This window comes from Sorex fumeus, unplaced genomic scaffold (genome assembly GCF_029834395.1).
Source record: "Sorex fumeus unplaced genomic scaffold, SorFum_2.1 ptg000064l, whole genome shotgun sequence".
NCBI classification, from domain to species: Eukaryota; Metazoa; Chordata; class Mammalia; order Eulipotyphla; family Soricidae; genus Sorex; species Sorex fumeus.
Window position 1 is genome coordinate 5,612,604 of NW_026606121.1, and position 20,844 is coordinate 5,633,447.

General features: G+C 62.0%; 1 protein-coding gene across 3 annotated transcripts; it reads left to right on the plus strand.

Annotated features, from left to right (window-relative positions):
• The first annotated feature begins 3,214 nt into the window (after positions 1–3,214).
• Positions 3,215–20,827, plus strand: SAMD11 (sterile alpha motif domain containing 11). Of its 3 annotated transcripts, none has more exons than XM_056128288.1 (14): positions 3,221–4,142; positions 4,930–5,021; positions 8,228–8,391; positions 9,132–9,182; positions 13,937–14,058; positions 16,554–16,639; positions 16,729–16,864; positions 18,136–18,295; positions 18,563–18,684; positions 18,790–18,868; positions 18,948–19,441; positions 19,551–19,675; positions 20,088–20,198; positions 20,280–20,789. In XM_056128288.1, the coding sequence occupies exons 1-14, from the start codon at positions 3,626–3,628 to the stop codon at positions 20,523–20,525; spliced, it is 2,505 nt and encodes an 834-aa protein (XP_055984263.1). In that variant the 5' UTR covers positions 3,221–3,625; the 3' UTR covers positions 20,526–20,789. The 3 variants fall into 3 exon arrangements, with proteins under 3 accessions (XP_055984262.1, XP_055984263.1, XP_055984264.1); XM_056128289.1 differs by having other exon boundaries at positions 3,222–4,142; positions 16,554–16,640; positions 16,733–16,864; positions 20,280–20,788; XM_056128287.1 differs by having other exon boundaries at positions 3,215–4,142; positions 16,554–16,640; positions 16,733–16,864; positions 20,088–20,827.
• The last annotated feature ends 17 nt before the right edge of the window (positions 20,828–20,844 follow it).

Genomic DNA, 20,844 nt, shown 5'->3' on the forward strand with positions numbered 1-20,844 from the left:
GCATCCTTCCCCTTGCTTCCCCCTCCACCCCAGCCCGGCAGGACCTGTCCAGGAGCAGACACATTCCTGGGAACTTGAACCACTCTTGCTGGACAAACCACCAACCCAACTTCCTCTTAGGGTCAGGGTCAGTGCTGTCTATCAGGTGTCTGCCCTCCTGGCTCTGGTACACAGAGGTCTGCACACTCTGCCTGGGTGGTGGCCCTGTCTGCATCGGAGCGCACTTGTCTTGTGGGGGCCTGTCCCAGGCTGCTCTGGTGGGTGTCCAGGATCCCCACACTCCGCATGGTTGAGGGCTTAACCCTGGTGGCTCTGGTCACTAGGTGAGTATGGGTCTGCTGCCCCACCCCTCAGTCACCTGATCTCTGGAAGGTAGGGCTGGGGCCAGTCTCACCTCTGGGATATCCTGGGTTTAGGATCACCTCGGTGCCCCAAAGAGAAGCAGAAGGGCCAGGAAGCAAACATGCAGTGAGGGGAGGCCGGGCTGGCTCTGCAGGAGCCAGGGAGATCCTGGTAGGAGTGCCAGCAGTGGAAAGGTTGGGGAGCCCCAGAGGGGGCCGTCAAGGATGACCAGCCTGTGTGGGCTTGTGTCGGGGGCAACAGGGTCTGCCGGCAGCTGGATCCCAGGGGGATGTCTCTGGTCACAGTCTGCACCAAGCGGGCAGCCCCAAGGGTTATTTATGACCCCCGCTCCCCTCCTCCTCCCTGCCGCCCTCGGCGGCCTCGGCGGCGGCGGCGGCGGCGGCAGCGGCGGCGGCGGCTTCAGCTCAGCCCAGCGGCGAAGGGCCCCGAGCGGGGGGACTGTGAGCACCGAGCACCGAAGGCGCCACAACTACAGGCAGGAGGGGGCAGGGTCTTCCCACCTGGGCTCCCCGCTGTGCCTCTGGGCTAGTGTGACGGCAGGAAATGCTGCTAACCTTAGAATTCTCCTGGCGGCTGCTGCCTCTGCCTCCTCCTCCGGCCAAAGCTCAGAGGGATTTGGGTTCCCCTGGAGAGAGGAAGCACCAGGACCTCACGAGAAAGTCAGAGCCAAGGTGTCCATGGTAAAGGGCTCCTCCGCAAAGGGCTCAGTGACAGAGCTAGAGCAGCACTGCTGTGGACTGAGCTATGGGTCAGCCCCGAGGACACTCACCTCACACACATCACACCTGGGTTCACTCCCCAGCACTCCACACGGTCCCCTGAGCCCAAGCAGGAGTGATCCTTGAGCACAAAGCCAGGAGTAAGCCCTGAGTGCTGCTATTGGGTGTGGCAAAAATAGAAATAAATTTGCACTGTTCACTGATTAATCGCCAGGCACTGTCCCTAGAAGGCAATGTCTGGGGAGTTGGGGGTGGTCCTGGAAAGGAAGGCGTCCTAGGGTGCTTGGGACCAGTGATCATTTATTAAGGACTGGACATTGGTTGTCCAGAGAGGGAGGAAGTGGGCAGATCCTCACTCCAGGACAAGAAAGGACCCCCCCAAGTGGGAGGAGCACATGGAAAGCCTCTGGCAGCCCCTGGAGGGAAAAGTTCTGGTCAGTGCCCAGGCAGGCCTCCTCAATCACAGTTTGAAGGCCCCCAGTGTCCAGGCACCAATGAAGAGAAGGTTCTGGAAGAAACAGGGTCAGCTGTGAGCAGACAGTAGGTGCATGGCTCATCCCACATTGTCTCCAGCTGAACACTGACAGCTTCCCCACACCAGCGATGGCCACCAGTCAGTGCCGTGTGTCCCCTCCACGTAAGCTGTGGTCTCAGACAGTTCTCCCACCGAGAGGCTAACCATGGGCCTCACACCAGGTGGGCTGAATCTGGACAACAGGGCAGGGATGAGGAGGGGTCACTGATGGTCACTTGCATATTGCCCCCTGAGACCTTAGACCTTAGACCTTAGACTCCAACTGCACATGCAGTGACCCAGCAAGGGAGAGAAAGGGGATGTGAGGTCTAGTTCCAGGGCTTCCAGGACGTGGTCCTGTGAGAGTTCAGACCAACCCTCAGTTCCACCTTGGGGCTGCTTGACAGCTTCAGCTGAAGAGGCAGTGGCCAGTGTGTGGTCCACCAGGAAGGCCCTATGATCAGCAGCGATCAGCCACGTGTCCAGCAGGAAGTGTGGTGGTGTGGCTTCTCAGCCTCCCCCCACCACAACCCCCCCCCCCAACAGGACCTTCCGAGTCCGAGGGCAGCTCCCAAGAGCCTGGATGGGAGAAACCCTGTGGAGATACCCAGAATCCTGGTGGTCTGGATGTGTGTGTGTGTGTGTGTGTGTGTGTGTGTGTGTGTGTGTGGTGTGGGGGGGTTGATGGGAGAATGCAGCAAACACTCCAGAGAGACTAGTTTGTCTGTCAGTGTAGGGCATCTTGCTTTCTCCTGCTGCCTTCCTGAGCTGTAGGGAGGTGTCGGTTAGTTTGACTCCCGGCAGGGTTAGGGCTGAGGGGCCCCTCCACGGCACCCAGGTAGGCCTGGATGAGATAAGTTCCCTTTCCCCAGATTTGTGCTTAAGAGGAAGTGGAAATGTGTTCCCTCCCCCAAACTCACTCCTCTCTCAGGAGCTGGGTACCACGGCACAGACTCTGTCCTGTGGCCAGATGCTCAGTCTGTGCCATCAGGAGTCCGGCCTCTCTGTGGGGCAGCCCCTCATCCACCTGACGGACAAGATGATGCAGGTGTGCCTACAGGATGAGACAGCAAGGGCAGAGGGAATCCGCATAGTCGCCCCACGCCGCACCTTTGCGGACAGTCACAACTTCTCACCCCTATGCACACAGGCCTGAACGGACATGGGTGAATGGTCCCTGCCTCCCTGAGGAGCCCACCCAGCCCCGGGCCGCCTCTGCCTCTCGTGGGGTCCAGGACTCGCACCCAAATAAAGACTCCCCTAATAGCAGTCCCCGCACAACCCATTCGGCTCGCTCATCACTACACCCGCTTTCCGTCCCTCGTCCCCAAGGGAACAGGGCAGTGGCCGCTGCCCTCCGCCTTCACCTTCGCTGCCTCCCGCGTGAGCCCAGTCGGCTGTCACGGCCCCCCTGTTGGAGCCCGCGGCCGCCCGCCCGCCGCGCCGGGGCCGTTTAAATGGGCCAAGTTGTGGCGGCGGCGGCGGCGGCGGCGGCGGGAGTCTCCCAAGTCCCCGCCGGGCGGGCGCGCTCCGGGGCGGGCGGGAGCGCGGGGGGCGGGGCAGGGCCAGGGGCCCGGGACCCCCGGGCGGGGCGGGGCGGGGCGGGGCGGGGCGCGGGGCCCGAGACGTCCCGGCTTGCTCATTGCCCGGCCGCCACCGGCCGTCCGGCGACCAGCGAGCCGGGCGCGGGGCCGCCCCTGGGGGCGCGGGCGCAGGTGGCCCGGGCGCCGCACTCTTGGCGCCCGGCGGAGCTCCGGGACCCTGGAGCTGCGGCTCTCGGCGGGTCGATCGAAGATCGATAGCCGCGTTGGGCAGCAGCATGTCTCGGCTGGCCGAGGCTCCGCCAGCCTCTCGGGCGCCGGTCCGAAGGGGTTCGGCCGGCGGCGCGGCGGCGGGAGCCCGGGCGCAGTAGCCGGGAGGGCGGGCGCGCGGACGGGCACTGCGCCCCCCACCCTCGAGACCCAAGTGCGGCCCCGGCGGGACAAGTTGCGCCGAGGCGACAGCTGGGCTGTAGGGCCGCTGGCCCGCCATGCCGGCGGTCAAGAAGGAGCTCCCCGGCCGCGAAGACCTGGCCCTGGCTCTGGCCACCTTCCACCCGAACCTGGCCGCGCTGCCCCTGCCGCCGCTGCCCGGCTACCTGGCACCGCTGCCCGCCACGGCCGCGCTACCCCCGGCTGCCTCGCTGCCCGCGGCCACCGCCGGCTACGAGGCGCTGCTGGCCCCGCCGTTCCGTGCCGCGCGCGCCTACCTGAGCCTGCACGAGGCCGCCCCGCACCTCCACCTGCCCCGGGACCCGTTGGCCCTCGAGCGCTTCTCGGCCCCCGCCGCCGCCGCCCCGGACTTCCAGCCGCTGCTGGACAACGGCGAGCCTTGCATCGAGGTGGAGTGCGGCGCCAATCGCGCGCTGCTCTACGTGCGCAAACTCTGCCAGGGCAGCAAGGGGCCGTCCATCCGCCACCGCGGCGAGTGGCTCACACCCAACGAGTTCCAGTTCGTCAGTGGCCGCGAGACCGCCAAGGACTGGAAGCGCAGCATCCGCCACAAAGGTGCGGCGGCGGCAGGGGCGCGCGGGCCGCTGCCGCCCCTCCCTCGCGTCCCGGAGACCCCCCTCTACCCGCCGCCTCTGCCCCGAGAGGGCGCTGCAACTCCGGGGCTGCGACAGGGACACCCCCTCGGCCGGGCCGGTGCCCTGGGCTCGGGTTGCGCCCCACCCGGCAGGTCTGGAGGGACGCCCGGGCCTGGGGCTCCGGGGGAAGTTTCTGGGACTCGGAATCGCCGGCGGGAGGCGGGTGCCAGCCGGGGACGCGTTGGGGAGAGAAGAGGCGGGGGCGCCTGCGGGGGGTCTGTCTCCGGGGCGCCCCGAGGCGGCGCAAGCGCGGGCGGAGGTGGGGGGGGGGGACTTAGAAAGTTAGAGGCCCATTAGGGCGCGGCTCTGGGGGTCGCGGCTCCGCGGGGGCTGCCCCAGATCCTGCGGCGCGGCGCAGCGCGCGCGGCCTCCCCCAAACGCTCTCCCGGCTGCTGCGGACCAGAGGGTGGGGCTCGCGCCGGGGCGCGGGGGGCGCGGGGAGGCGGAGCGCGAGGAGGAGGCGGCCGCGCGCGGGGCGGGCGCTCGCCCGATCTTGAGTTTCAGAGCTCTGCAGATCCCTGCGGCGTCCGGGAAGCGGGTGGGTGGCAGCGCGGCCGCGGATTGTGAAGTTGAACGGCGGTGGGTGCTCATCCACCTGCCAGGACTGGGACCAGCCTGGCGGCGGCGGCGCCCCAAACCTCGCCCGCCTGCACCGGCGCTGTCCGTGGGCCTGGGCCCCTCACTGGTCCTGCTCGGTCTCCTCGCAGGGAAAAGTCTCAAGACGCTTATGTCCAAGGGGATTCTGCAGGTGCACCCTCCGATCTGCGACTGCCCGGGCTGTCGAATATCGTCCCCGGTGGTGAGATGTGGGAGAAAAGTGGGGGGCTTCGGGGCTTCTTTCTCCTCTGCAGAGCTTCTGCCTGTGTTTGCTCAAACCTGTTTGTGTGCAACGGGGTCCCCAAAGGGGAATCAAGGGAGATGCTTTGAGTGGGAACGGACGGTGCCTTGAGGGCCCTCTGTTGTGGAAGCAGGGCCAGTCTTGCCCATGTGTGTTGGGACCTGCCACGCCTGAACCCGGGTGCAGCGGGGTGGGGGTGGGGGTGGGGGGCGCTGTCCATGAACAATGTCTCTCACTGAAACTGGGGAGTGTCCCAATCGGCCTGCAGGTCCCCATACCACTGGCCCAGCCTGGGGATGCCAGGACTGGGTGATACTTGTTCTGGGCTGTGAGTGTGCTGGCTGACCTGGCTGAATATGCCTGGAAGCCTGCCTGGGGGAGGGACACAGGTGGGGCAGGATCTGTGTCCTATGACCTTTTGGTAGCAAAAGAACTAAGTGGGGGGGGGGGGCTGGAGCAATAGCACAGCTGGTAGGGCGTTTGCCTTGCACGCAGCCGACCTAGGTTCGATTCCCAGCTTCCCATATGGTCCCCCGAGCATCGCCAGGAGTAATTCCTGAGTGCATGAACCAGGAGTAACTCCTGTGCATAGCCGGGAGTGCTTTTTGACCCAAAAAGAAAAAAAAAAAAAGAACTAAGTTGGAAGCTGGTACAGGGTAGCCTTCCACCCTTGCTTCACTAGCCAAGGTGGGGGGGACAGAAAAAGCGAGGGGAGGGGTTGGTGTTCTCAGGCAAGGAGGCTGAAGGATTGATTTTTTAAAAGAGTGGATTTGAGAAGGACAGAACCCAGGAAGACCTGGCTTCTAGAGTTAGACGTGTGGCGGGAGAGGAAACAGGGCAGCCACCAATTGAGGTGGGGGTGATATCCTGTGCTCTTGATGACAGGTAGCAAGCTGGGACTTCATGGGCACATCTGTGAGGACAAATGTGAGGTCAGGGGAAGGTGATGCAGCCTCATCTCACCTTTGTGCACTCCACAAACAGCACACACACACACATAGACACCACACACACATGCACGTACCATCTGTCACTCAACCTGCCTTCACCAAAAGTCCCGGCTCCTGTTCAAGCAGCTGGAGCCAGAAAGGGAGCTTCTGGGACCCAGTTAGGTCTGGAGCTTCTGTTCAGGAAGCAGGAGCCTTGCCTCTCCCATGCTGGTGTTGAGGGGACACTTCTATGGAGAGGCTGAGCAGACTGCCCAAGGCCAGCACCAAGCCCCCGAGGTAATAACAGGGTCAGAGGGAGAGAAGCGGGACCAAGCTCAGAGCTGCCTCTGTGTGGCTCCCAGGTTCATGCTGTCCATGAGGGGAAGCTCAGACCTAGTCCCCCCAGCTCCTGAACCTCCCCCTTTGGGGGGGGCACTGCAATGAACCCCCATATCTTTCCAGCCTCACTTCCTCACAAAGACTGTCCCCTCATCCCGCTTAAACAGGTGCTCAGGTATGTGCACACCTGGCAGCCACACACACACACATACACACACACGCACACACACACACACCAGGTATGTGCACACCTCAGAGCCACACAGACGCACACATCAAAGGCAAAATGTGAGGGTGCACATGGCATAGAACATGCAAACCCATGCAAGCCACTCTATAACCCCTGGATAGACCTCACCCTGCTCTCACTTCTGTGCACTGCTGACAGGCTCATGTCCAAGGCTGTCTCTCTTAGGCGTGTGTGTGCCTAGTCTGCCTAGTCCTGGGGATGGGGGGTTGTGTGTTTCTGCTCTGGTTCCTCTTCCTTCCCCAGGAGCCCCAGGAACCACTGTGTATCAGCGAGACTGCTCTAGCATCATCCCCACTAGCAACATCACTGACTGTTGTGCTCTCGCTGTCACCAGTGTCCCCTCTGGTGAAGGGGATCTTTACAGGAAGAACAGTGGCACATTGAGCTGGGGCTACAGCCTGCAGCCTTCCTAGTGGTTCCTAGAGCCCTGAGGCTAGTATAGAGGTATAGTGGTCACCCGCCAGTGTGCCTACTCTGTTGTGCCTGCAGTGACAGGGCAGGCTCTCAGCAGAGTCCACAAAGCAGGCCTGTCCAGCCCTGCCCCTCCTGCTGACTGTAGCAGAGGAAGGTCCTCATCATTCCCCTGGACTATGGGGGATGGGTTCTCACACCTCCTTATCAGGGCACTACCTATGCGGGGATGTCCACTCAAGGTGGCCTGAGTTCCAGAAGGGCAGGGCCTTCCCAGACACCTTCCTCAAGCTTGGGGGAAGGTGGATCATTGTCTGGTCAGTGAGGGAGTGGCCCCAAGAAAAAGTAGATAACCCGAGGCCCTGCCACCTGGCGGGTCAGTAACCTTTTCTTAGACAAAAGGACATACCTATAGACCAATGTGACAAGTAACCATCTTTATTCCACCAGAGGAAGTGTGGTGGGGAGGCAACAGCTAAAGGTTGGAAAGAGCCAGGTGTGGGCTTCACAGGGGCACCTGAGCACTGATGTGAGCATATATGTGCCTTCCTGCTGCTCCGAGCCTGTGAGCTGCCTCATTACAGTGCTTCCTGCACTCACCCATGGACTTGGGAGGTGGCAATGGGCCTGTGGGAAACTTAAAGTTTCCATTCCTCACCTGCAGGCCCTTGAGACAAAGGGTTTGGGCTGATTAGGCCTCTGACTGGTAACCTGTGACCTTTGGGGTGCTGTCTTCCATGGGCCAGTGGGCTCAGGCCCAGGGTGCACTCTCTGCACAGCCCCCAGAACAGAAAAGGGCAGAAAGCTACACACAGGTGAAGCCAGGGGCCTGCTGTGGCGTGAGGCTCCTAGCAGGGTCTGCCTGTGGGCCAGGCTGAATACCTGGAGGAGAGCAGGCTGGACAGTGCCTGACAAGGCCCATGCCCAGAGCCAGAGCCCTCTCACCTCTTGACTTCCCTAGTGGGCTGTGACACCCTACCCAGGAGCTCAAGTCTTCCTGCTCTTGTTGTGGCCTTTGGCCAGTTGTGACTCTAGCATCCCTCATGCCCACAGCAGAGGATGGAGACTCTACTTTGCTCTGGACCAGGAGTGCGAGGCTCTCGCGGGGAGCCAGCTGTCTGCTGGGTCTCTGCAGCTGGTCTGGGCGCCCACTGGGAGAGCAGCCAAGGTGTGAGCTCTCCAGGATACTGAGATGCCCACCTTGGCCTGACCTTCCCTGTCTACCCTGTCCTGTCCAGAACCGGGGTCGACTGGCAGATAAGAGGACAGTTGCCCTGCCTCCTGCTCGGGCCCTGAAGAAAGAATTGCCCCCCGGTGATGGTGACAGTGATGGCAGCGGCCTGGCCTGTGGGCGGCTGGGCTTGAAGCAGGAGGGCCCACATGTCCGTATCATGAAGAGAAGGTGCGAGTCCCATGAATCCCACAGGGGGTAGGGGGCGGGTGCAGGGGCTCTGTGGGGGGTCTTTGAGATGGGGACCGCAACAGGAGGGTGGGTTGCAGTGTTTCCCTGGGGGCTGGGCTAGGGTTCACATTGACCTTGTCTTGTCTCAGATGACACAGCAGCTATCACTCATGAAACAAGACAAGGACTCTTGGGGCAGCCCAGAGCCCTGTGTGTCCCCCCTCTCCCCCCCGCCCAGAACAGGGCCACATGCTAGGATGGGACGCAGCTGTGCAGCAGAGCTGTTTTGCCCAGGTGGAGGTGGTGGCCAACCTAGCTGTCCGAGGGAGGAGAGGGTCTCAGCTCCAGTGGCCTTCCTGGGAGGGAAGACCCCCTCCACTGTCTCCAGCACCTCACCGCTTCAGGCTCCAGCCACCCCTCCTGACCACCCTGTCCTCTCCTGCTGCATCCTTCCACTGTGCAGTGGCCACTTGAGGGAGATGAGGTGACAGCAGCTGGGACAAGTATCTGCACCCGCGTGGCCTGACACTCCCATCTGTGCTGGTTCTGGTCACAAGGTCACCTCTCCACCTGATCCCAGCCCTCGGGGCTGCTCTAGAGACCCAGAGTTGGGGCTCAGTGGCGAGCACAGAGGAGACTGGGGTCCCTCTGGGACATAACCAGCAGCTTCGACTCTGCCGTGCGCCCCAGGGTTTGCCCTCTAGGGACCTAGAACTGACCCTCTGCTTCTCTCCTGACAGAGTCCACACCCACTGGGATGTGAACATCTCCTTCCGAGAAACTTCCTGCAGGTAGGCCACTGCCTAGGCCAGGCCTCTGTCCACTCAGGCACAGGCAGGGGCTGTCCTCCACGCCCCAGGGTCTTCCTATAAATCAGCCTCCCTCCTCTCCTTGGTTTTCGGTCTCACTGTCCATTGTACCATGTTGTGACCCCAACGGTGTGTGGTCTCTGAGGACATTCTCTCACAGGGGACTGGGCATTTGGGCCCATCAACCCAAGATGGGGATCATCAAGGCAAGACTGTGAACTTCCTCCTCCCATCCTCCCAGAAACCCTCCCAGTAGATGAGGACAGAGGAGGAGGTGACATGTGTCTGTGTCAAACAGTGTCAGTAGAGAAGTGGGTATCTGCAAAGATGGGGGAAATGAGAGAGGGGAGGGATGGGGAAATGTGGGCAGGTCCAGCTCAACTGGACTCTCAGAGGCCTAGAGTCTGGGCATTTGCCTCTTAGAAATAGGGAACCACTGAAAATTCATGGTCAGGAGCATGGTCAGAAGCATCTTTTGAAAAGGTCCTCTGGAAGGGACTGGAGCGATAGCGCACAGCGGGTAGGGCATTTGTTTTGCATGCGGCCGACCCGGATTCGATTCCCAGCATCCCATATGTTCCCCTGAGCACTGCCAGGAGTAATTCCTGAGTGCAGAGCCAAGAGTAACCCCTATGCATCGCTGGGTATGACCCAAAAAGCAAAAAAAAAAAAAAAAAAAAGAAAAGAAAAAAGGTCTTTTGGAGCGTCCATCTTCTGGGTTGGGGGTCTGCCCTAGCCCATGGTGATTCAGGCTGGAAGAATGGTGAGCAGGTGAATCCAAGATTAGTGTGTCAGTGAAAGAGGGGCTCTGTGAGCAATGAGGTGCATGGGGAGACCCCCAGCTATGTCCAGAGGGATGGGGGGGGGCTATCAGCTCATCTGCAGGACCCAGGCTGTGGTTTCCTGTCTGTGGGATCAAGCCTTCCCTTCCCTTGAGGCTTCTGGGGAGGACAACAGGAGAGGCTATGTCATCTGTCCACCCCCCCGCCCCCGTCTCTCCCAGCCTGGCGCTGTGCCAGGGGTATTATTATTTATGTCTCTGAGAATGTCTGGATTCAGGAGTCGAATTACAATGAAAACATCTTTAAACGTATTTCTACCTCATTTTGAAGTTGCCGGCTCAACTGATCATTTTTATGAACCGTCATGAACAGTGACATTTTATGAGCCTCTGACTTGGGAAGCTGCGGAATAAATTTGTTAGCGAAGTTGTAAGGGAAGCCAGAGCTGCCCTTCTGCCCTCCTCCCCTCCTGCGTGCCACCACCCCTACTCCCCCCCCCACTGCTGCTCAGCCATTGGGGAGGAGCCCCATGTCCAAATGCAGGGGCCCCTGCTAAGAGATGAAGCCAAGTGTGTGCAGGGTTGGATGGGCTCCTTGGGGCCTTTGGGGCCCTCAGAGGGGCTGGAATGATTTTCTGGGCTTTACAAGGGGACATTGGGGTGAGAGGGGAAGCGCCACAGCTGAGCCAGGAAAACGTTATGACACAGCTGACCCATCCGGCCACAGCACACTCTTAAGTCTAAGGCTCTGGGCAGGCCACAGCCCAGCTGCTATCTTCCACCCTGGCCTGGCTCTGTCTCATCTCAAATCCTTTTGGCCTGGCCTCTGTCCTGCCTCTGTTCTTCTGGCTGGACATTGGTCCATCCGCATTTCGACCCTACCTTCGGTCTCCATCCACTAGTCTCTGTCCAGTCATTTCTCTACCTGTCTGTCCCCTTCTCAGTCTACACAGGTGCCTTGCAGCCTTGTGTGCCTTGTGTCTGTTCCTCCAGCTAAACCCACCTGGGGACACAGACCCTGTACCCCTGCTGGCCCGGGCTGTCCCCTCACTTCTCTCTCACTGCACCCTCCGGGGGTGTCTGTGCTGTGAGAATTTCATGCTGGGGCTCACGCATTCCCATCCCGCACAAGACCCTGATTGCTTGGGCTGTTCAGGTCAGGCCAGGCTGTCCCACAGCCTCTGGCAAGCCCCTAAGGCAGGGAGCACAAGTATCCTGATTCCCACTGGGCAAAACTTTCACCCCAAAGACGGAGACAAACCAGTGCCTGAGCAGCTGAGCAGACTCCTCAGGGAGTGGACACTTCAAGGGTCAAGGTTCATGGGGAAGACAGTAGGGGCTTCGTCCCCACCTGCTTCTTCTCTAGTAGGTTGGGATGCCGTGAGTGGGGACTGTAGGGCTGTAGCCCCTCCCTGGTGCTGAGGTCAGCAGTTCTCCTGCACCCCCATGCTCATGAGCACCAACAGGGGGTCAGGATGGCTGACAGCTAATCCCATAAAGTACTTACCACCTCCCCACCTGCCCTCCTGTTTGCTTGGGGGAGGGGCCTTCTTCCCTCCAGGGAGAGACTGGGATGGGGAGGGGGCTGCACCCGCTCAGCTCAGAGAGGTGGTGCTGAAACTGATCTGCTTAGGGCCAACCCGGATTAGCTCCAGTCACCCAGGCTGGGGGCTGAAGGCTCTTAAGCCAGGTTCAGGTTCGGTTCCCAGGTCTCTCTGTGGAGGCTCCTTGCAGCAGCCCAGCCAGCCAGGAGGCCACTCCGCTCGGTTGCAGGTGGGCCAGTGAGGGAACACTGCCACAAGAGGTGGGTGGACACTCTACAACTCCCCTGCTCCTCCCTCTCCTGTCCCATCATACCACTGACTTCTCTGCAAACGGGGAAGGGGACTGTGCACACACAGTCAAAAGGGCACTCTGGCTCCCTCGCTCCCTCATGGTCCTGTGAAGTGGGGGTTTGAGGTGACTTAACAGGAGGGACTGGAGGGAACACAACTGTTAGGTGGGTGTTTTATTACCAGTCCACACTGCCCAGTGGCTGAGTTTCTCTCTGGGATCCCTGGGAATAGGAGGGGGCTGGTGTGTGTGTGTGTGTGTGTGTGTGTGTGTGTGTGTGTGTGTGCAGGTGGCACGCGCAGATACTGTGTGAGTCTTTATAGATTATGTCTGGGCATCTGCTGTTGTTCTGTGTGTGTGTGTGTGTGCTGTGTGGTGGCATGTGCTCGTGTGTGTACATGTGCTGTGTGAGTGGCTTGTGCCCATGTGTATGTGTATGTGCAGTGGTGTGTGCCTATGTACCCATGTCTGTGTGTGCCTGTGTGATTCTGTGTACAGGTGTATGAGTGGTCTTGTGCCACTGTGTGTGTGCAGGTGTGGTAGATGATCATGTGCCCTTGTGTGCAGGTGCTGTGTAAGCAGCCATATGTCTGTATGTGTACCCATGGTGTGTGCCTGTGTGGGGGGTTGTGGCATGTGCATGTATGCCTGTGTGCATGGTGGTGGCATGGGCCTGTGTGTCCCATGTGTGTATGCAGGTAGTGTGTACCCATGTATCTGTGTGTAAGTGGTGTGTATCTGTGTGCCAGTGTGTGTGTGTGTGTGTGTAGGTAATATGAGCCTATGTACATGATGTACATGTGTATGTGCAGGTGGAGTGAGCCTGTATGTCTTTGTGTATGTAAATGGTGTGTATCTGTGTCCATGTGTTTTTGTGTGTGCAGGTGGTGTTTGGCTGTGTCCTGTGTGTTTGTGTGTGTGTGCCTGTGGTATGTGCCTATGTACCTGTGAGTGTGTGCAGATGGCATGTGCCTGTATGCCTCTGTGTGTGTAAAGATGGCATGTATCCATGTGTGTGTGCAGGTGGCATGTGTCTGTGTGTTTTCAGGAGGTGTGTGCCTTATGTGTGTGCAGGTGGCATGTGCCTGTGTGTGTGCAGGTGGTGTGTGCCTGTGAGTGTGCAGGTGGCGTGTGCCTGTGTGTGTGTGCATGTGGCATGTGCCTGTATGCCTCTGTGTGTGTGAAGGTGGCATGTATCAATCTGTGTGTATGTGCAGGTGGCATGTGCCTGTGTATGCGTGTGTACCCATGTATATGTGCAGGTGGCGTGTGCCTATGTGTGTGTGCCCGAGTGTATGTGTAGATGGCATGTGCCTGTGTGTGTAGATGGCGTGTACTTGTGTGTGCAGGTGGTGTGTGTGTACAGGTGGTATGTGCCTGTGTGTGTGTGCCCATGTGTGTGTGCAGGTGGCATGTGCCTGTGTGTGTGCGCAGGTGGCGTGTGCCTATTTGTGCGTGTGCGTGCAGGTGGTGTGTGCCTTGTGTGTGTGTGCAGGTGGTATGTGCCTGTGTGTATGCAGATGGTGTGTGCCTGTGTGCAGGTGGCATGTGCCTATGTGCAGATGGTGTGTGCCTGTGTGTGCAGGTGGCGTATGACTGTGTGTGTGTCCGTGTGTATGTGCAAGTGGCGTGTGCCTATGTGTGTGTGTGTGTGTGCGTGTGCAGGTGGTGTGTGACTACGTGTGAGCCTCTTTGTGTGCATCTCTCTTACTATGGGACTTTGCACTCAGTCTAGGTTCCCTATTTGAAGAAATTAGGGGTCCATGAAAGTGGCAAGGTTAGTTGAAATACTAAGAAAGAAATTCTTCCTGAAAGGCTGACAGAGAGTACTGGGTGAGGGGTAAGTGCCCGGTGGATAGTTTGTGTCCTCTTGAGGTGCAAGTCTGAGTCAGGGCCCTGTGCTGTGCATACACCCTCCTTGAGGCTCAGGGAGTCTGAGAGTTAAGGCCTTGAAACTAGCCGACTGCTCCTGGGTGGGGCCTGCCAAGACCTTCATAGCCAGGAGGGCTTCACCTGCACGGCCCAGGGATGGTCACAGACTGCTCCCCAGGGCCTCCTGCAGAGTGCACGGAAGGTGTCCCGGACACTGCCCTTAGGCGCCTTCCCTGTCTCTTCCCTGCAGCCAGGACAGCCACCTTCCCACCCTCATCTCCAGCCTGCACCGCAGCCGCCTCGTTATGCCTGAGCACCAGAGTCGCTGTGAATTCCAGAGAAGCGGTGTGGAGATCAGCCTTGGAGCATCAGGTGAGAGACGACGTGGGTGCCAGGCCAGGTGAGGACGCCTGCCCTGCTGCCCTCTGGGTCTGTGTGCAGCCACTCTGGAGGCTGCCATTGCCAGCCTCCTTGGCGGGCAGCCAGGGAGGCCAGTGGAGGAGGTGGCGGGCCGGCTGTCCCCTGGGGCTGCATGTGATGGTAATTGTGTTAATCCTGGCCGGCCAGGCAGACAGGAGGCGGAGGCAGTGGCTCCAGCGTGGCTGCTGCAGGGGTGGGCTTGGAGCAGCCAGGACCGCTGTAGTCCTCTCCTCACAGACATCGATGTAGCAGTCCCCTCCACATCCCCTCCGGGTTCAGCACATTCCATGCTGCCTGCCCTGGAGCTCTGGGCAGATCTGCAGGGCCTCCCGCAGGGATTCCACCTTACCTCCCGCAAAGACCCTGGGACCCCCCAGTTAATGCCCCTGGGCCTGCTCGTACCTGGACAGGCAGGGGCGGGGGGGGGGGGGCAAGGGGGGGGCAGTGTGGAGGTGGTGGCTGAGCAGGCGGCTGATAAAATCTAATTGCCCCATCGATCGGCAGAGCTGTGGGAGTCCACGGTGATTGAGATATTCTGTCTGAGCAAGCAGGCTCTCCCCTCCTCACTGCACACGGAGGCCTCCTCACGGCACACATGTGCAGACACGTGTGTCCTGTTCTCTCTGGTGAACGGTCTGGGGTCCTTACTCTGTGCTGTGAGGGGCAGGAGGGCTCTGGGTACTGCTCAATGTTGTGGGGTTGTCAGGACTGGCCGCACTTTCGCCCTCCCAGACCAGAGCCCCCATCAACTCCCATGTGCGCCTGTGGTCCCCTCCTTTTGCTTCTCCAGAAGCTGTCAGTCTCAGAGCCCCTCCCTGGGCTGTGGGGGGCACCAGGAGGGCAACATCTGTGACTTGTCAGCTTCTGGAAGCCTTTTCTGACTCGCCCATTGGGGAGGCCCCTATTAGTGACAAGGGAACCCCCAGACCTCCACAGCAGTAACTTGCTCAGGCTGACTCTGGGACCTTCTTCCACCCCGAGGGGCACCTCCCCTAGAATGAGGGGGGGATCTCCATGTGAAAAATGAGAGCAAGCTCTGGGCAGAAGGGTTCTAAAGGTTTGTGTGTATGTGTGAGTGTACATATGCCTATGTGCTTCTGTGTCTGTGTGCTTCTGTGTGTATGCATGCATGGGTGAGTGCACATATGTTTGTGTGCTTATGTGGGTAACATATACATGTGTGCTTATGTGAATGCATGTGCGCATGCCTGTGAACGCACATATGTGTGTGTGTGTGCGCATGTGGGGGCATGCTTTTTGTAGGTGCGTGTATGTGGGTTTTCTTGTATGCATGTGTGTGTGCACACACATACAGATTGGAGCCTGGGCACAAATGTGAGCCTTGCCCAGAGTGCCTCCAGGCCTGGCCCAACAAGGTGTCCACAGAGCCCTGAAAGCCCAGGCTGCTGGGCACCCACTGTGGTTGGATTAGGGGACTCCAGCTGGGTGTGGCCCCCTTCCTGCCAGGTCACTGAGGCAGGACCCTTTCTTCAGGGCAGGGGGACCTCATCGTTCTCAGGGCAGGGCCTGCCGGGGCCAGTGGCAGTGAGGTGGCTGGGATCAATAAGTTATTAGCACCATTCTGTCAGCTGTAAAGTGGAGATTGATCGGCGCTCCTGCTGCCGGCAGCACTTCCCTGGCCTGATAAAAATGACAGATTAAAGGAATAAGAAAAGGAATTAGGCTCTGGGCTGATGGCAGGCCTTCTGGGGAGTACCTCACTGCCCCGTTGGGGCAGGCCGAGGTCAGAGGGAACACAGCCTCACGCCCAGGTGGCCCTGTGAGGTTGGAAGGGCCCTAGGCCTGGGGCCGAGCTCCAGTCCTGCAAGTGGGTGGACCTGCAGAATGGCAGCCACTAGCTCTTGGCTCAAGAGGAGGCTGGATTTGGGGCACCCGGGAGGGGCCGGGTCCTGAGGACAGCCAACTGGGCAGATGTAGAGTATGAGAAAGGACTGTGAGAGAACGTGGCTGTGGCTAGGCTGTGCACTGGGCGACATGATGCTACGGTGCTGGTGCAGCTCTTGGGAACTGAAGCCTGGCCGGGAGGGCAGCTACGCCAAGGGACTGACTCAGGTCTCCTGGGGACAGTGAGATGTGTAGACTGGCAGAGGGTGAATGTGACAGGTGTGCCTGGCCCCATGGCAGGGTCTGTCACATGCAGCCCTTCCTGAGGGGGAGCATTGGGTTCCTAGCACAGGCCCCAGTCCTGTGCTGGGAGAGAAAGTGGTTCTGGTTGGATGTGAGCCCTATAGGTTGAAGAGGGGCAGGATGGGCACAGCAGGGCACTTGGACACCCTGAGAAGGGCTCAGGAAACGGTGGGTGCCCACCAGAACATCCCCCCACCCACCCTGTGCAATGGAGCTGGTTCTGGTTGAGTGTAGGGGCATGGGAGGGGGGCTGTCCAGAGTGGTCGCCCTTGCCCTCCCAGACCTCTGCCCTCTCACAGGTGACCTGCTGGGCAAGAGGCTGGCCCGCTCCCCCGCCAGCAGTGGCTGCCCTTTGGAGAAGAAGGCCCGAAGCGAGTCCCCCCAAGGTGGGAACCTGACAGGGGGTTGGGATCAGGCCACTGGTGAGGGAGGGGTGCCCGTCTCTTTCTGAAGAAGCCGTCATGCCCCCACAATGCAGAGACTCTGCTGCTGCCAGAACTAGGCCCTGGCATGGCCCCCGAGGAGCACTACCGCCGGCTCATGTCTGCCCTGAGTGAGGCAGGACCCTTGGAGGACCAACGGCTCTACCATCTGGGCACCCCCAGTCACGGTAGGGTCCCCGCCAATGCTCCCTTCCCTGGTGAGGCTGGGAATGCGTGTGGGGGCCTGCCCCCTTGTGCCTGGGCAGTGAGGCATGCCCTCGCCTCCCTCCCAGGCATCTGCTTATGTGGGCAGATGGAAGGGTCATCTTTTCTGCTGCTGTCCTCCAGGACCAGGTCCCTGCCACCCCCACACCCTCCAGCTCACAGAGATTCCTGGCAGTTCCCCCTCCTTGCTGGCCCCTGTGGGCACTGGAGACCCAAAGAGACGGTCCCACTGGTCCCTACAGCAGCTGGGGCTGTTCACGGGCCTGTGCCCCATCCCCTGGTCTGCAGGTTGAGGTGTCCACTCCAGCTGAATGACTGGGCCATCAGCCAGCAGGCCAGGCCAGGAGATGTGCTGAAGGCAGGCTGGGCAGCGGCATCCCACCGGGCTCCGCACACTGTGGCTAGCCGGCCCACCTGTCTATCCCAGCCACCCTCTAAGGGACCCCCCCTCACCTTCACCCCAAGAGCCTGCGCGGGGCTGTGGGTGGGGGAGGGGTGCTGGGAAAGGGGGCAGGATTTCCTCTCCCCACACAGGCACTGTCCCCCAGGGCAGCTCAGGCACCGAGAGCCTGAATAATTCACCAAATGTTAATAATTTAAAAATCTTCCTTTTTAATTGCTTTCCCTGCCCTGCCTGGGGCCGGCGGCGCTGGCCCGCGCGGGGGCGGGGGCGCGGGCCGCTGGGGAGCCGCGCCGGGAGCGGGCTGTCAATCACGGCCCCCGCGCCGCCGCCCCCGCCGCGGAGCCGGCTGTAAATAACCGCGGCCGCGGGGCGCGCGGGGGCGCGGGGGCCCCGCTGGGATCGACGCAGGCGGCCGCGCCGGCTGGGCTCTGCGGGCTGGCACCCGGCCCGGGGCAGGACCCACCTCCGCTTTTCGGGTAATTAATTTATAAACAGGCGGCGGTGGCGGAGCCAGCGCAAGTGGGGGGCTCGGGAGGGGCGCGGAGCCCGCAGGCCGCCGAGCCGGGTGGCGAGCCGCGCGCTGGCAGCCTGCCCGCCCGCCCGCCCCACGCCCCGCCGTCCCCTCCCCGGGGTCACCTGGGCGCGGGGCCGCTGCCGCCCCGCACCCCCACCGCGGGCTGCCCCTTGCCTCTCACCCCGACCGGCGCCCACCCCCCGCCCCAGACCCTGCCGCCTGCTCCCCCGCCGGCCCCGGGTCCGGCGCGCCCCCGTCGGTGCCCTGCAGCTCCGGACCCGGAGTAAGCGCTGTCACCCGTCCCCCTCCCCGCCCAGATCTCCTGAGGGTCCGGCAGGAGGCGGCGGCCACAGCGGCGAGGAGCCCCGGCGGCCTGGACGTGCACCTGCCCTCGGCGGGCGGCCAGCGCCGCAAGCCGGGCCTGGGCCCGCTCCGGGAGAGCGGCGCGCCCGCCCTGGGCCCCGCCTTCCCCGAAAGGTACCCGCGCCGGGGTCGGTCGGACACGCGGGGGGCGGCCCCTGTCCCCGCCGCAGCTGCCGCCGCCGCCGCCGGGACTGCGGCTAATTACAGCCGCGCGGGCGGCTGGGGGCGGCGGGCGCCCCGCGGTAATTGCCGCCTCCGCGCCGCCGCCGAGATTAATTGGCGCCGCCGGCGGGGGCGGGGCGGGGGCGCGCGACCCGGGGCCGGCAATTAGCGGGGGCGGCGGGGCGGGCCGCGCGCTCCGCTCACTCGCGCCGCCCGCAGGGAGCTGTCGCAGCCGCCCCCGCTGCTGCCGCCGCCGCCGCAGAATGCCCCGCACGTGGCCCTGGGCCCCCACCTCAGGCCCCCCTTCCTGGGGGTGCCCTCGGCGCTCTGCCAGAGCCCCGGTAAGTAACGGGCCGGCCCGGGCGCTCCGCCCGTCCCGCCCGTCCCGCCCCCGCGGCGGCGCGCGCCCGCGGGGCCGCCCGGCCACCTGCTGCGTGTCCCCGCAGGCTTCAGCTTCCTGCCGCCCGCGCCGGCCGACGCGCTGGCCCGCCAGCAGGAGCTCCTGCGGAAGCAGAACCTGGCGCGGTAGGTGCTAGGGGTGGGAGCCGCGGGCCAGGGGCGCGGCCCGGCCCCGCCGCTCACCCCGCCCGCTCCCCGGGTGCAGGCTGGAGCTGTCCGCGGAGATGCTGCGCCACAAGGGACTGGAGAGCGCCCAGCGCCCGCCGCCGCCCGCACCCGAGGCCGCGCCGTGCCCGCCCGATGGCCCCGAGGACCTGCCGCGGCGCGGGGCCATGCTGGTGCTGAGGCACAGCTCGGCGCCGCTCCTGGCCCTGCCCCCCCAGGGCTCCCCCACCCCGCCCCGCGAGCCTGCCCGCAGGGCCCCTCGCAAGGGCATCTCCACCCCAGCCTCGGCCCGGCCTGGCGAGCCCAAGGAGAAGGCAGAGGTGGGGCCCTGGACGCCAGAAGGCCCTGAAGAGGAGCCCCCTAAGGACTCAGATGGGGAGGATCAGGAACCAGAGGAGTCGGTGGCTGCGGGGGGCCGGGCCCCAAGCGGAGGAGGGGCCAGCTCCGAGGGGAAGGGGCTTCTCTCAGGACCCTTGCTGCCTCCACCACTGCCCCTGGGCTTCCCCTACGCGGTCAGCCCGTATTTACACACAGGTGGGCACCCCCCACCCCCAGTGTCCGTGGAAAGAACCCCTCCTTTGGTGATGGGCACTTACGGAATGGCCAGCAGAGCTGAACCCCAGTAACACCCCCCTCCCAGCAGGTGCAATGGGGGGGCTCTTGATGGACGGAGAGTCAGCCACCGGCCCCGAGGACGTCAGCAAGTGGACAGTAGATGATGTTTGCAGTTTCGTGGGGGGCTTGTCTGGCTGTGGAGAATATGCGCCGGTGAGATGGGGACCCGCCCACCTCTCCCCCATACTGGTCATGGTGCAGTGTGCATGTTCCTGATGCCTGTGGCTTCTGCCTTCCCCACTGGCAGATGCCCAACAGATACTACTGGGTCACCAGGGGCTCATGTCCAGGCACCCGCTCTGCAGTGCCCTCAAAGCAATCTCTCTGGACCAAGCTCTCCCGTAGTGGGGTCTGAATGACAGGACAGCAATGTGGCTGACCCAGGCCAACCTAGGTGGTCCCCCAAGTCTGCCGGGAGTGCCTCCCACCCCCAAGAAAGCTTTCCCTTTTTTGGTGCATGGGGATAGAAATTTGGGCTTCATGCACACAAGCCTCATCGTCTACTGGCCCAAGATTTTTTGGTCCAGCAATCTCGTTTGTCAGACAGTCCTGGCATTACCCCTAGGTCTTCAGAGAACAGGGAATCGACGGGCAGGCACTGCCCCTGCTGACAGAGGAACACCTCCTGACCACCATGGGGCTCAAGCTGGGGCCTGCACTCAAGATCCGGGCCCAGGTAAGCGCCAGTTGGGGTGTGGGGCTGGGGGCTGCCCACTCACCCCTGGCAGGCTCTGCATCTGGGCCCGCATCTCTGCAGGTGGCCAAGCGTCTGGGACGCATCTTTTACATGGCCAGCTTCCCCGTGGCTCTGCCGCTGCAGCCACCCTCGCTCCATGCTCCTGAGCGGGGCCTCGCCTCTGGGGAACAGCCCTTGTCCCCAGCAGTGGCCACTTCGCCCTATGGAACAGGGCACACGCCTGCAGGCCAAGCCTCACCCAAACAAGGAAATGGGACCCTGGCTCTACTGCCGGGGCCTGCTGACCCCTCCCAGCCTCTGTGCTGAGGCCACAGGTGGGATACCCTGCCTTCACCCCAGCCCCTCACAGCGCCCGACACAGGTGGGACACGTCACTCAAGAGCAAAGACTCAAGAAGGTGACCTGTGCAGATGGTCAGGGGCAGTACAGACAAACCAAAGATGAAGAAGGGTCAGTGATGTCTCTGGACTTCTTAACTGGGAACTGCTCTTGTGGACGCCAAAAGCACCCTGAACTGGGGCAAGGTGTCGGAGAGGCCTCTGCAGGGGTGGGGTGGGGTTTCTGGCCCACCTGCATGGGTCAGTGCCCACTCCCGTCCTCACAGCCACCACTCCAGATATCAGCA